The 12,652-nt window shown below is 50.4% G+C and overlaps 1 protein-coding gene across 3 annotated transcripts in view; it reads right to left on the reverse strand.

Annotated features, from left to right (window-relative positions):
- Positions 1-12,652, reverse strand: part of PBX1 (PBX homeobox 1) — a 261,472-nt gene that overhangs the window by 48,904 nt on the left and 199,916 nt on the right. For all 3 annotated transcript variants that reach the window (XM_037023699.2, XM_037023698.2, XM_037023700.2), the window contains exon 4: positions 2,321-2,565. In XM_037023699.2, the coding sequence (XP_036879594.1) occupies positions 2,321-2,565 (245 nt within the window). The remainder of the gene's footprint in view (positions 1-2,320; positions 2,566-12,652) is intronic.

Below are 12,652 nucleotides of genomic sequence, written 5' to 3' on the forward strand. Positions count from 1 at the left end.
GTGTGTTAAGCAGCACTCACTTCTTACCCAGAAAAGTCCATATACATAAGAAAATGATTTTTTAGTTCTATTTCAGAATCATAATACAGACAACGCTTACATAATTTGCCTTGACAGAGTTTTTCCTTAAGTTCCCAATTTTCAGCATCTTTAATATACAGAACAGGGAGATGAGAAGTGTCGAAAGGTGGGCAGTTTTTATCCCTAGCCTCTCAGGTGCTGGCAACCTAATGAAAGCAAGTAACAGGGAAGATGAGCCTGTTATTTCACTGTCTACAGAAGGCCACTCTCTCTCTCCACATTTAGGGGAGTCCTACACTCTTCCAGTAAAAGCCCTTGGATGAAGGGTCAGAAACCGGATTCCAGGGCAGACGCCATCCCTCGCTGGACGTGTGACCCACAGGCATCCCCTAACCTTGCTGCCATCCACTTCCTGACCTGTATCAAAATGGAAAACCTGATGACAGTGCCCGTCTTGGGTACCCAACCACAAAATTACCTCGAGGAGCAAGTGCGGTTATGTTGGTAAAAAGGTTTTCCTCATTCTGCATGAGCACAGAAGAGTGACAGCAGGCGTAAATCAAGGAAGGAGGCAGCTCTTCTATGCTGCTGGCAACCTGAGCTAAGACGTAAGCTGGTTTTCAACACCCTCAGCCTGACATCCATTCCTGCTGTCGGTTGAGCTGGGGAGGCTGCACTCGGGACTCTGGTGCCTGGAGCTTGGTATGTGAACCGGGATGACAGATCTAGACAGGCGGTTTTGGAGACACCAGGCTTAGCTGTGGAGGTGGGTAGGAAAAGCCTCTCTAGGGAACGCCCCACCTGTCTGCCCAAGTTACCCCAGGGGCTAGGGCAGACTCTGAACTCTAACCTCACAGGCCAGGCGGGTGAATCTGTCATGGATCAGCCGCCATCTGCGCTCAGCATCTCGTGGCATCTGGAGACAGGTCTCCATGAGCCAGTACTGCGGCAGGAACCTGTGTTCTCTCCCAGGAGGGTGGAGGGTGATGACGCACAGGTCCCTCCCGTGGGGCCCTCCCTATACCCATCTGACGCTGAATTTCCCCAAGCTGGCCATCAAGCCTCACAGATTTCTTTCTTTCCCTTATCACGGAAGGGACTTTGCAGAAATCCATTCCAAAGGTAGGCAGAAGTGCAATAATGAAACTTCTCTCACTTTAAATTTTAAAGCACCTACTTCTATTTTAAAATTAAAAATTTCCCATTAAGTTTGCATTTTGCCTTCTACCTAGGCAGTCATAACTGGACACTGAACGCTCTGCCTTCTGGGCTTTCTTCCTATTCTTTTGTGGCTCTTAAAAAAGAAAAGAAAGCCAGAAACCCAACAATCAAATGAAAGTGAATTCGCTGTAGACCTTGAGGACATTGTGGGGGCCAAAGAAGTGACCAGACGTATCTGCCACTGAGTGATGGGGGGTAAGGCTGGTGCTCAGGGTCCCCTCGTAAAGCACCACAGCGCATGCGGGGGCCTGTGGGCAGGGGGAGGGCTCTGTGAGAGAGGGGCTCTGTCGTAACTAGAATACCCTACATTTATACACGCTTTGGAACATAAAGCCTTTATATCCTTTCCTTTATGGGGCTTTCATGGCCCTGGGGTATCCTTGGCTCCAAATCCACGGCTTTTTGGCATGCACCACCAGCTTTTGTGGCAGATTATGTGGGCCACTGGGTCCCACACACCATTGGTGGACTGTCAACTTTGACTCCAGGGGCCCCCTGAGACCCTCTACTCTTTTTAGAGAGGGAGGTGTGTATCAGTCTGCACGCCATTATGTATCAAGGAGAATGTGTCTGATTTTCAGTTGAACTGGGCGTGGGCAGAGTGAGAGACGTTAAGGCCAAGTCTGAGTGTCCTTTCCCAGAGGATTCCATGCACACCCAGAAGACGAGGAATCCTCAGGGCAAAAGAGGGCAGAGGAGCCCAGCGCCCTCCCCACAGGCCAGGTGGTGATTTGGCTAATGACCCGTGTCATCCCGACAGCCCCTAGGCTGCATGCCAGGGACAAATGCTCTGGAGGTCCAGGTACTCAGTGTCCTCTATCTTGACTAAAATCATCATTTACAACCTAACTTTTTTAAATGCCATTAGCCCTGTTTGCCTGGGTTTTAATAGTGGAGACCAAGGAGTTGGTGGACTCATGTTTAGCAGGTGGCTCTGCAGTGAGGCAGGAAACGCTAGACGTGAGAATGCCCACCTCCAGGGAAGGCTGGCCCCTGCCTCCGCCAGCCCCTGGTTTACGTTTCTGCCACCCTTTGCTAAAGGGCCCGGGGTGCCCGCCGCCCCTCCCGGCTGGGTTACCTGCTCATATTTCTCCAGCTCCGTGTGGTAGATCTGTCTGATCTGTGAGAGCTTGGCTCTGTAATCGGAATGCTCCACTGAGTTGTCTGAACCCGCCCCTCCTGACGCTGCTGCGGCCGCGGCCGCCGCCGCCGAGCCACCCCCCTTCTCGGGGCCAGCCACCCCTTCTGCCAACAGCATGTTGTCCAGTCGCATCAGCTGGGGGTCCGTGGGCTCCTCCTCCTGGGCTCCCCGGATACTCAAAACTGCAGGAAGACACAAAGAGGGGGTTGTTAACAGTAACCCAGGGGAAAAACTAAAGACAGAAACAAAAACAACACAGCTGTGCCTCCTGGCTAAGCCTGTCTCCAAAATGCTTGCAATGTGGTATCTAAGGAATGGGTGAAGGGCTGGTCCAAAAATCAATTACACTCTGCTTAAATGAGGTGCCTGGAGAGTCCAGGTCACAGACGCAGAAAGCAGACCAGTGTGCCAGGGCCTGGGGAAGAGGGCAGAGGGGGTAGGCAGTGTTTAATGGGGTCAGAGTTTCACTTGGGGCTGGTGGTAATGATAACACAACAACGTGAATGTACTTAATGCCACGACCTGTCTGCTTAAGAATGGTCAAAATGGTAACTTTTGTTACATATGTTTCACCACAATAAAAGAAATGTCGAAGCTACAAAACATGAGTTAGAATATAATTTTTGCTCCCATCCCCAAACTGCCAAGTTTTTAATTCAGGGAAAAGCATTTCCTTCTTCATATCTCATTTTAGATTTCTGTGAGTTTGTGGCTTTACACTCTTTGACTCTGTAATTTTGATCCATCTCAATGTTCATTTCCAAAATAACCTAAGCCAGGTGAATCCAGTGAGTTAGTGAAATCTTAAGACCATTCCCCCTGGACAAGCAGAGAGTATGGAGAAGTCTACACCTGCAAGAAGACATATGTATGTTAATTACTCCTCAATACAAAAACATAAAATAAAATAGAGTAAAATGTGAAACAGAAAGAATATATATATAAAAAAAATTGGCCCTGGAGTAAGGAGGTCTCCCCAAGCTGAGATCTGTCGGTTCCAGGTGGGAAGGGCTCGGTCCCTGGAACCAGGGTGGGGCCCTTCAACAAGCTGGGTCCGGGGCTCGGAGAAGCCTAGAGGTGGTGACCAGACAGCAGCTTTCTATGAAAACACAGCGACCGCCCGGGGGAGGGGGCGTGATTCCTACTCAAAGAGATCAAATGATTTAGTAAATCAGCAGAAGAGCTAGGCAGTCCCTTTTTACTACCGTCAGACAACCTGCCATAAAATAAATCACTCATCTAAACCCCAGTTTAGTTGGAAGCAGCCAAGTCTTTGTTGAGAGGGAACAGGTAAAGAATTCCCAATTTTAAAAAATCGAAAAAATTTGGGGCAAGTTAGGAAAAGCGAAAAGCGGCCAAAGGCAGAGGAGGAGGCCCGTGTTCGGTCACATTTCGGGGACGGGATGCCAATGGCAGGGACTACGAGGCCGGTGGCTGTCCGGTGGAGGGCTGTTCCAGGCGGGGCACACATCTCCCAGGGGGGTGTGCCAGCACCAGCTGCCCCCCAAGCCCTGGCAAGGCAGCCCATGGGGTGTGACGGGGAACGCGGGCATGGACTCGATAGGAGGGGACGTGCAGATGCTCAGAGGGGTCCGTCATGTCTACACCGACACAGACACATGTCCCTGGCTGCCCACAGGCATGATGAGAACCAGCCTTGAAAGTTGTTAGAAGGGAATCGCAAGGCCTGGGCGGAAGGGAGGCGTGGCGCTGCTTTCATGGAACACGAGACGGCTGAGCAGGAGGTCCGGCCACGTGGACCAGTGGTGACCGTTAGGAGCAGAGGACAGGAGGCATGGGTGCGAATGCAGCTCCGTGGTGGGCGGAGGGGAGGGCGGAGCAGGGAGGGCGGCTGGCCAAGGAAAGGAGGGTGTCGGCACCCACGCACACCAAAGGCTTCAGGACCCCACTCCTGTCCTTTCACACCTGACCGCTAATTAACATTCTGCCGGAGGTGCTGGTGACAGCACAGGTTAGGGCATCTCTGAGGTTTACTCGTGGGCTCTTTTTGCAGTGAAATCCTGCTGTAGGCTCAGGAGACAAAACGGGCAATTGCCTCGTTGACTGATCTTTGAATAATAGAGATTTAGTCCTGTTATTCAGTTCCTGGAATTCATTTACTGGGATCTCCAAAGTCCTCTAAAGAACTGAGCACCGCTAACAAAGGCTTCCTGAAGAAAGTAACTGAGGGCCGTACCCACTTCCGGGAGAGCAGCCCCTAAAGGCGTGGGGGGCCCCTCCGTCCTCTCCCCACAGCACTGGTATTAGAGCTCGGCAGCCCCTTCCTCCTCAGCTCCACGGCCTAGGGAGTCCCCTCCAGGGGAGGGCACTGTGCAGGGGGGGCTTCTGGGGGTTTCTCTAGGGAATTTTAATTGCTTTACCAACAAAAATATTCATGGGCCATTTTAAAATGAAGAAAGGAATCACCTCTGAGCCACTCCTACTAAATGACTGTAACTGTGCCACTTTAGCTAGGCCATTACGAGTATGCTGGGGCAAAATTCTATTCTCTAATGCACCTTCCTGAATCTCATGTCCAGTAAACTCCCAAAGATGCCGCAGACCCTGGGAAAGCAGCCACCTAGGCTGACGGGAACCACCCCCTGCACCTCAGAGAAGCTGGGGCTGGTGGCACACGAGCCCGGAGGGGGGGAATGCCTTCAAGCGGGTCCTCCTGGCTACACATAACCAGTCCCTTGGGCATGTGACCCGACACTGAAAGATCTTACAGTGATTTCTGGTCTGTAGCAAGGAGGAAAAGAACAGCGTCCTCTTACTGGTCAGGTCCTGCCCGCCTGGGGCCGGCCTGCACTCTGCCCACGAGGTGCGGTCCAGACCCCCCACAGTGCCCGAGGCTGAGGTTGCCTCACTAGCTCTGTTAGTTTATTTCTCTAGCAAAGGTCAGTTCATTCTGAGAAGCAGGGGAAGCAAAGAGGCGGCATCCACAGGCCAGCGTGCCGGTCCCCGATCCCCCAGGGGCTGGGCAGGTGACCGTGGGCCTGTGGCCGCCGCTGAGCTCCGAGGACAGCCCTCCTGTCCAGACCTCTCGGTCTCATCCAGCTGCACTGTTCCTTCTAAACAATCAATGGGAAGCGCCAACTATCCTACGTAATTAGTATTCTGCTTGGTCTTGCAATTGAACTGGTTTTAAATAAAAGAAGGAAGAGTAAACTGCTAAGGGTGGCAGAGGACACGGAAAGCATGCGCTGCAAGCTCCCACCCACCCCGGAAGCTCCAGGACAGTCACAGAGTGTGAAACACTAATTCACACGGACCTTCCCCCCCACCAGGTATGAAGGTCATTTCCCCCCCCTCACGTATACATTTAGTTGGGGATAAAAAAACATAGATGGAGTAAAAATGTTAGCATTTCGCTTAGCTTTTACATCATTTTATGAATCCTGGAATCCAAAATGCTTTAAAAGAAAAATTTGGATTCACAAAAATTTAATATAATTAATTTCTAAATGTGGCCAGTAAGGAACTAGTATGATAGAAACACAATGTACTATAACATATATAGGTTGCTTGAAGAATATAAAAGAATGGAAAGATGTGGGAAAACAAAACGAGCCCTGTCCGAATACCCTTTAAATTATACTTGAATCATTATGAAAATGGAAAATTTCAAGAGTATCTGTCAGAAGCCACCCCTCCCCCCAGATATATAGGAAACGATATAAACAAGAACAGCCCTTCACCTTGCACTATTTTACCTAGAAGATCGTGGTTCTGTGGGTCTTGGGCTGTGTCTGTGTGCTTGGAGGCGGCGTGCCTGGCCCCATAAACACAGTATGCACACATCTCTACTCACGAGGGGAGAATCTGAATGTGCCACTATAAAAATGGGTGTTGGGATGCACTGACAAGGAAACTATTCAGGTAGTCGGTTCAAAAAAACCCACCAACGTTAAATAAATAAATGTGAAGGGTGATACGTCTAAGCAGAACTGATGGTTACCTATTTATTGCTTGAAGCCAGCACTGGCGACGGGGAGACAAAATGAGTACTTAAAAGCTCCTGTTTATCTCAGTGGCACCATGCAAGACTCAAACGAACCTTTAGCCAGGGCACCAGAGATGTTAACACGCATCCTCCAAGATCCAATTTCAACCAGCGTGGCTGCTACCTAATCCGGCAAACATCGCGTCTGATCGAGTTCCTTTGTCCCAGGGGGGGCCCGCCCCCGCCCCGCCCCCACCTCTGCCTCCCCAGCCGGCTGCTTTTACTGAAACCGGTTTTAAAGGGCCCAATCCCCCGTTTATGCCAGCGCACGTAGGGGCTTAATGGGCAGGTCTGCCCGTACACATCCACTACGAAAATGCAATCACCTGCCGTGGACCTGCGGTCCCCACAAGGATCACCCCAAAAGACAACCCTTTCGGGAATACTTCTTAAAGGGATTTCTTTCTCACCAATCATCCCCCTTACGTGAGAGACGGTCAGGGCAGGTAAGTGATTTATATAGAAATTGTCACAAGCCCTTTAAAAAGCATCTGATGTCACCTCTCCCTTGCTGCCCTTGCTGGCCCTGGGGTTAATTCTTTGGTAAAAATGCCAAGATAAAGGGACTGTCACAGCACTGCTGGAGATGCTCTCACAACTGGTCTCCTGCTGTCCTTTATTTATTTCTTTTTCTTCACACGAGGAGAAAAACAAACTAAACCCAAAGGCGCATTCACGATCCTCGGCAGGAGAGCTGAGCGCTGGCGTTTTGTCCTTGCTGGGGCAACCCGGGTCCGGAGCAGCTCCAGCCAAGGCCCACTAGAGGGCACTCTTTCTTCACCAAGGACCGGCTCTGCAGGGAGGGTCCCGCAGTCTCCCTTCCCGGGCTGGTGCTGGGGAAATGCCCAGATTCAGGGTTGCACAGGTAAGGCAGGCAGCAAGGGGAGGACAGATTTACAGGCAGGGCCGCCTTCGGATGTGGTGAGCAGCCCAGAGACCCAAAGCTGGGCTGAGGCTCACACCCTCTGGCCCATCTCTTTGCTTGCTTTGAAGGCAGTAGCCTTAACATGCATGGAGGCTGTTCTACTGTCCACTACCAGAAAGACAGTTGGGAGCATGGATTGCTCCCCGCCTCACCCCCAGGACTGCTCGGCCATTGCCCAGTCGGTCAGACCTTTGGACAGAAGTTTGGGGCAGAAATAGGGTGTCCTTGCATTTCCAGAAACAGAGCAAAGAGCTCCTGAGAACACCACAGGTGCATGTCTCTGCTCATAAAGAACTTGCACACACTGAATTCCATGGCCTTAGAGAGCATGGAGTCACACTGCAAACGTACACAGCAGCTGAGTGAAGCTTACAAAGGCCGAGTCATGATAAAGTCACTTTCCCAAAAACAAAGCAAATGGGACACAGCCAAGACTAGAATCTAAGTCTCCAACTCTTAGAAAATTATTCTCCTCTGCAGCATGAGGGTCCCGACTCTCCCCCAGACGGTAGCCAATGGATGTGGGAGCACCATGCCTGTGCACACACACACACACATACGGGCATGCACGCACACATACGCACACACACTCAGTATGATCACCACACACACACACACACACACACACACACACATGCACGCATGCGTGCGCTGGTGTCCTTTGATGCGCAGGCCATGACTGGTGACCCGGGGAGGGGACAAGCAGATATGAGGCAGCAAAGAAAGTTAAGTTCTTCTGAGTTCTTAATTCTCTAAATTTCTCCAATTCCTTCTTTCTGCCAGTGGCATCTTAATAGTCAGAGTTACTGGGGCCTGTGACAGGCTACAAGGCCCTCTTCCCTCTCGGCCAGAGACCACTTGCCACTGTTCTGTGCGACTTTAAATCTCAGCTCCTTCATGAAACCTACCTTAACAATAGCCAAAAATGCATTCCCTGGCCCCTGAGCCATCAGGGCACATACTGCCTGCACCCCGGCTATGGTGCAGCTCAGAACACCCCAGGCCACACCTGCCACCAGGCCAGCAAGGCTGTGAGCCCCTGAAAGGCAATGACCACCCGTCCTGCATCTGTGTATCCGCCCTACGACCTCACAGAGCTCCGGGCACTAAGGGCCTATTCAAGGGCTGTTCAGGAAATTATGTATTTCTTAGTATATGAAAGCACGAAGGAGGGTGCGATCCCAAGCTCTCTGTCTGGGTCTGCGGTGCTTGGCGAGGCAGTCCGACCTCTGTGCGTGCTCTTCTCCCTGCATGCCAGTTACGAGCTGGACCCGAGCCAGCGTGCTGCTGGGCGAAGGGGCGCAAGGGGTGGAAGGACCCTCCCTCGCCGCCTCTTCCACACCCACTTCAAAAAGCTGTCCAATCTGCCTTTTCAAATCTGACACTTCTAAACAAGCAAATCCGTGCTGTCATTAAGCCAGGGCCTCTGGGACCCATAGCCTGGTGTGTCCCCCATAAGCCAATGTAAGCACGAGGAAGGCTCTCTGTGTTGGGGAGAGCCTGGCACGTGGCTGGTGCCTGGAGGAGAATTTCTGGGGGGGCGGACAGTGGACCCCAGTGAAGGCGGCCACCCATACGATGTTAACCACAAATGAGTCCCCGGAGGAATTCTCGGTTCACTTAAACACATTCCTGACCCAGCACCTTTAAGGTGCCAGAAAGAGGTGGTGCTGGATTTCCAAGATGAATCAGGCCTGGGCTCTGGCTTCAAGAAGCCCACGGTTGACACCCCTGTCCCCCCTTACCCATGACACTCGCTGCCCTGAGGCCTGTGGTACACCCACCAAGTCCCCAGGTTAGGTGGCTGCCAACCAGAAAAATCCCAACTGACACACACCCTCTCATCCTTGCCCCAGTTCTTTCCTTTCCTGTACACATGACGACATCCACAAATCGGAAACTCTTCGGCTCAAGCTGCGAAATCACTGTGCAGTAACTGCATTCTTCTAAGCCGGAGGTGGGACCAAAACCTCCAGGTAGTGGCTGGAAGCTTCGGGAAGAATGCCCTGATGTTCTCACCCTTATTCTCAATCCCCTACTCTGCTTGATAGAAAAGCTCTCTTTTGGGTTTTTTTTAGAGTTTGCCCATCAAGTAAGTGGAAATGGTTATCAATTCATTTTCCAGAATTTTACAAACCAGCCTGACAGACAGCTGCCACTCAGGGCTTCTGGACTGCATGGACGAGCCAGCCACCCCGAGCTGACGCCTGCCAGACCAGGTGGAGATCCTTGGTGCTGCAGCTGGCCCGCAACAGCCTGGTCGGATGAGGAGCCCAGGTGAGTGAAACCTTCAAATGCTGAATATGCCCTGGGACTTGCAGTGCTGGCTCAGTCCCTGACGAGTTTGGGGACACAAAGGTGGGCCCCGTAGATGGAGCCCCCACAGGAATTCTCGGTTCACTTAAACACATTCCTGACCCAGGAAATGCTACCAGCAGTATATTAGACTGAGTGAGATATCTTCTAGCCCTTTCAATTTTTTTCCTTGGTTTGTTAAGCAGGTAGACTAAGCTAGGGCACTTGAGGGCACTAGTCAATCAACAGAAAGATTTTGAGATTTCTCCAGTATTTCACCCCACAAATGTTTATCGAGCACTTCCTATGGGGCCGGGAGTTGTGCTGAGCGTCAGTATAATATGTGGTCATGGACCAAGTGCTCACTGCTTCATATTTAGCCAACAGCCCCTAGAAACAGGTCCTTGTGTGAGGCTTTAGGGCAAGAGGTAAAAATAAAAATATGACACTCTTGAGATGATTTAAATATTTTTTTTTTTTGCTTTTGTATTTTTGGGTTCTTTCTGGGAAAACCTATCAGGCTTTTCTGCTCATACCTTTTTCTGGGCTAGGTTTCAGCTGCTGGGTTCAGGTGCATTTTCAAGTTCTAGGGAGATGCTCGGGCACGGGGCTGAAGAGCTCAAACTTGGACTGCTGCTCGGGGAGCCCCTCTGCCTTAAGCGTCATTGCAGAGGTTGGTAGGAAGGGGTACATAAAAAGCATGAAAAATGTGGAGCCACTGATCGGAGGCTCGCTGTGCCTTCCTGGAGATGCAAGCTCCTCTCTACAATGGTTGTTTCCAAAGGAGGTGACCACGGAGAAAGCGAGAGAAACGTCTCAATATTCTCTTGCTTTAGAGGACAATGTTCCGGAGCCTGGAGTCTGTCAGGGACCTAGCACACTGACTGCTGGTGCTAGTGTACGATAGATTTCCATCATATTTTAATATCCCCCCAAAAGATGAGTATGGGCCCGGGGCTCTCTCATGCTAGCTCCGTGGCACGGCATAAAGGAAGGACGCTGGTATAGAGCCGGGGACAGAACTCGCTCTGTGTGGCTTTGCCTCCCTTAAGCTCAGGTTCCTCATCACCAACAGCCAATCATCATCTCACCCACGTCATAATTCGCATTAAGAATTAAGCAAGGTTACTTTTACAAAAGCACACGCCCATGCGTGGTAACTGGTAGGTTTTCAAATGTTAAATCTAAATCAATCCCACTGAGGAAGGTCCCTTTGGGGAGAAAAAGAGCAGTCGATTCAGAGTTAAGAGTTTGTTTCTGTATGTTAGGAATCAGCAACACAGAAGGACCCAGGGCACATCGGTGGGCATGCAGACACGTCGCTGGACACACACGCTCCACCTGCTATCCTGTCCCCAGGCAAGCCCACGCTGACACGATCATGGGCCAAGAGATGGACCCTCAGCCAACAGAGTACATCTCAAAAAGTCGTCTTTTTCCTCCCTTTTCCTCCTCTTCATGTCCCTTTCTTGCCATTCTCTCCTTCACTTTAAGAATCCCATTTCCACTGAAGCCTGCAGGGTCCCCTCTTTACACAGAGCCCCTGACTTTAGTCTTCCTAAGCCAGAAAGCATCTTTGTCTTCCTGACCTTGCAGAGCTCGCCCTGGAAGCCTCGGTCCTTCTCGAAGGCTGAAAGACCCTTCTGGGAACCACTTAGCTCCGAAGCAATCTCACCTTGGATCACACAAGCTAGCCTGGAAGTCAGCTTTAATGGCTGCTTTCAAATTTCCATTAAAAGTAAATAAATGATAACCAGAAGAGAGTAAAAGGCTCTCTTCAGAATCGAGGTTACAGAAAATGTGTTTCCATTTCAAATTTGGGGTGGGTTCTCGGTTGTCTTCTCTGCCAGGGCATAAGTTGAACAACACACTCCGAATACTAAAGTGCCCGTATGTTGACATGTTTGTATCACGTATGGTCTTACCTTCCTGACATCCTTCCACTGTCTCAGGACTACGAACGCTTTTCCAGCTCCTAGGGACAAGCAGTTTTCTTGCCCATCTCTACAAGGTCAGTTGTAGCAGAATTGTTTCTTTTTCCAACCTTCCAAACAACATCATCAGAACAGAGTTGGAAATAAAGCACACTTTGTTCTCACAAGAAGCTTTCCCAGTTTTTGAAGAACACAGAATAATTCAAAGGCAGGGTTCCTAACACAATGTGATAGTGACCTTGAGGGGTCCTTACAGAAGATAATTGATAATTTAGCATTAACTTGCTCCACGATTATTCCCAATTCCACAAATCACAGGAGACAAATACAGCACCTTCATTCTGCTGGAATTCTGCAAGGACACGGAAATGCGCACCTCTGCCCGGTGGTCGTCTGAGACCAAGAAGGGCAGACCAAGGGCAGAGGAATGACATCAGGGATGGTACACAGCAAACCCCAGCCGCGCCCGGGATGGGGTCTGGAAGCAGGAAATGAGGTGCACTGTTCTAGCTCACCCCATCCCTTTGGCCCCTGTACCTTGGCCCTTCTACTTCTCTCCATTAGCAACCCAATTCCTTTGATTCCATAAAAGGATGGAAAGTGGAAGTGTGGGAGAGAAAAAAGGCCAAGTCTGTTTTTCTGGAACAAGACAAGAAGGTCTCACTGAATCTCAGGATCACTGTTACCACTGCAATGGACACAGATAATAATGCCATTTGACATAAATGTGCACATTAACTATGCTAATAGGCTGCGATATGAGCTATGATGGAGCATGTATCTCTTCCTGCTAGGGACCTGGGAGAGGGAACACCTGGGGAAGGGCCTGCCAGAAGGAAAAGGCTGACTTGCTGGTTTTCCAATGTATCCTCTTTGTAGAAACAAAACAGGGATTTTTAGCTGAGTTCATGGCCACTGGGAAGAAAGACACCTCCCAGCTTCCCTTACAGCTAGATGTGGTCACACCTTGAATGACAAAATTGTAGGTATAGATGAGTGGAAGTAGGATATAAATTTTTCAGAATGTCCTTAAGAAGAAGGAACACCTTTCCTGCCCTTCTCTCCTTCCCTTTGCTTGCTGGAACATATGAGTCTATGGCTGGGGCTCC

This window comes from Manis javanica, chromosome 14, assembly GCF_040802235.1.
Source record: "Manis javanica isolate MJ-LG chromosome 14, MJ_LKY, whole genome shotgun sequence".
Taxonomy (NCBI): Eukaryota; Metazoa; Chordata; class Mammalia; order Pholidota; family Manidae; genus Manis; species Manis javanica.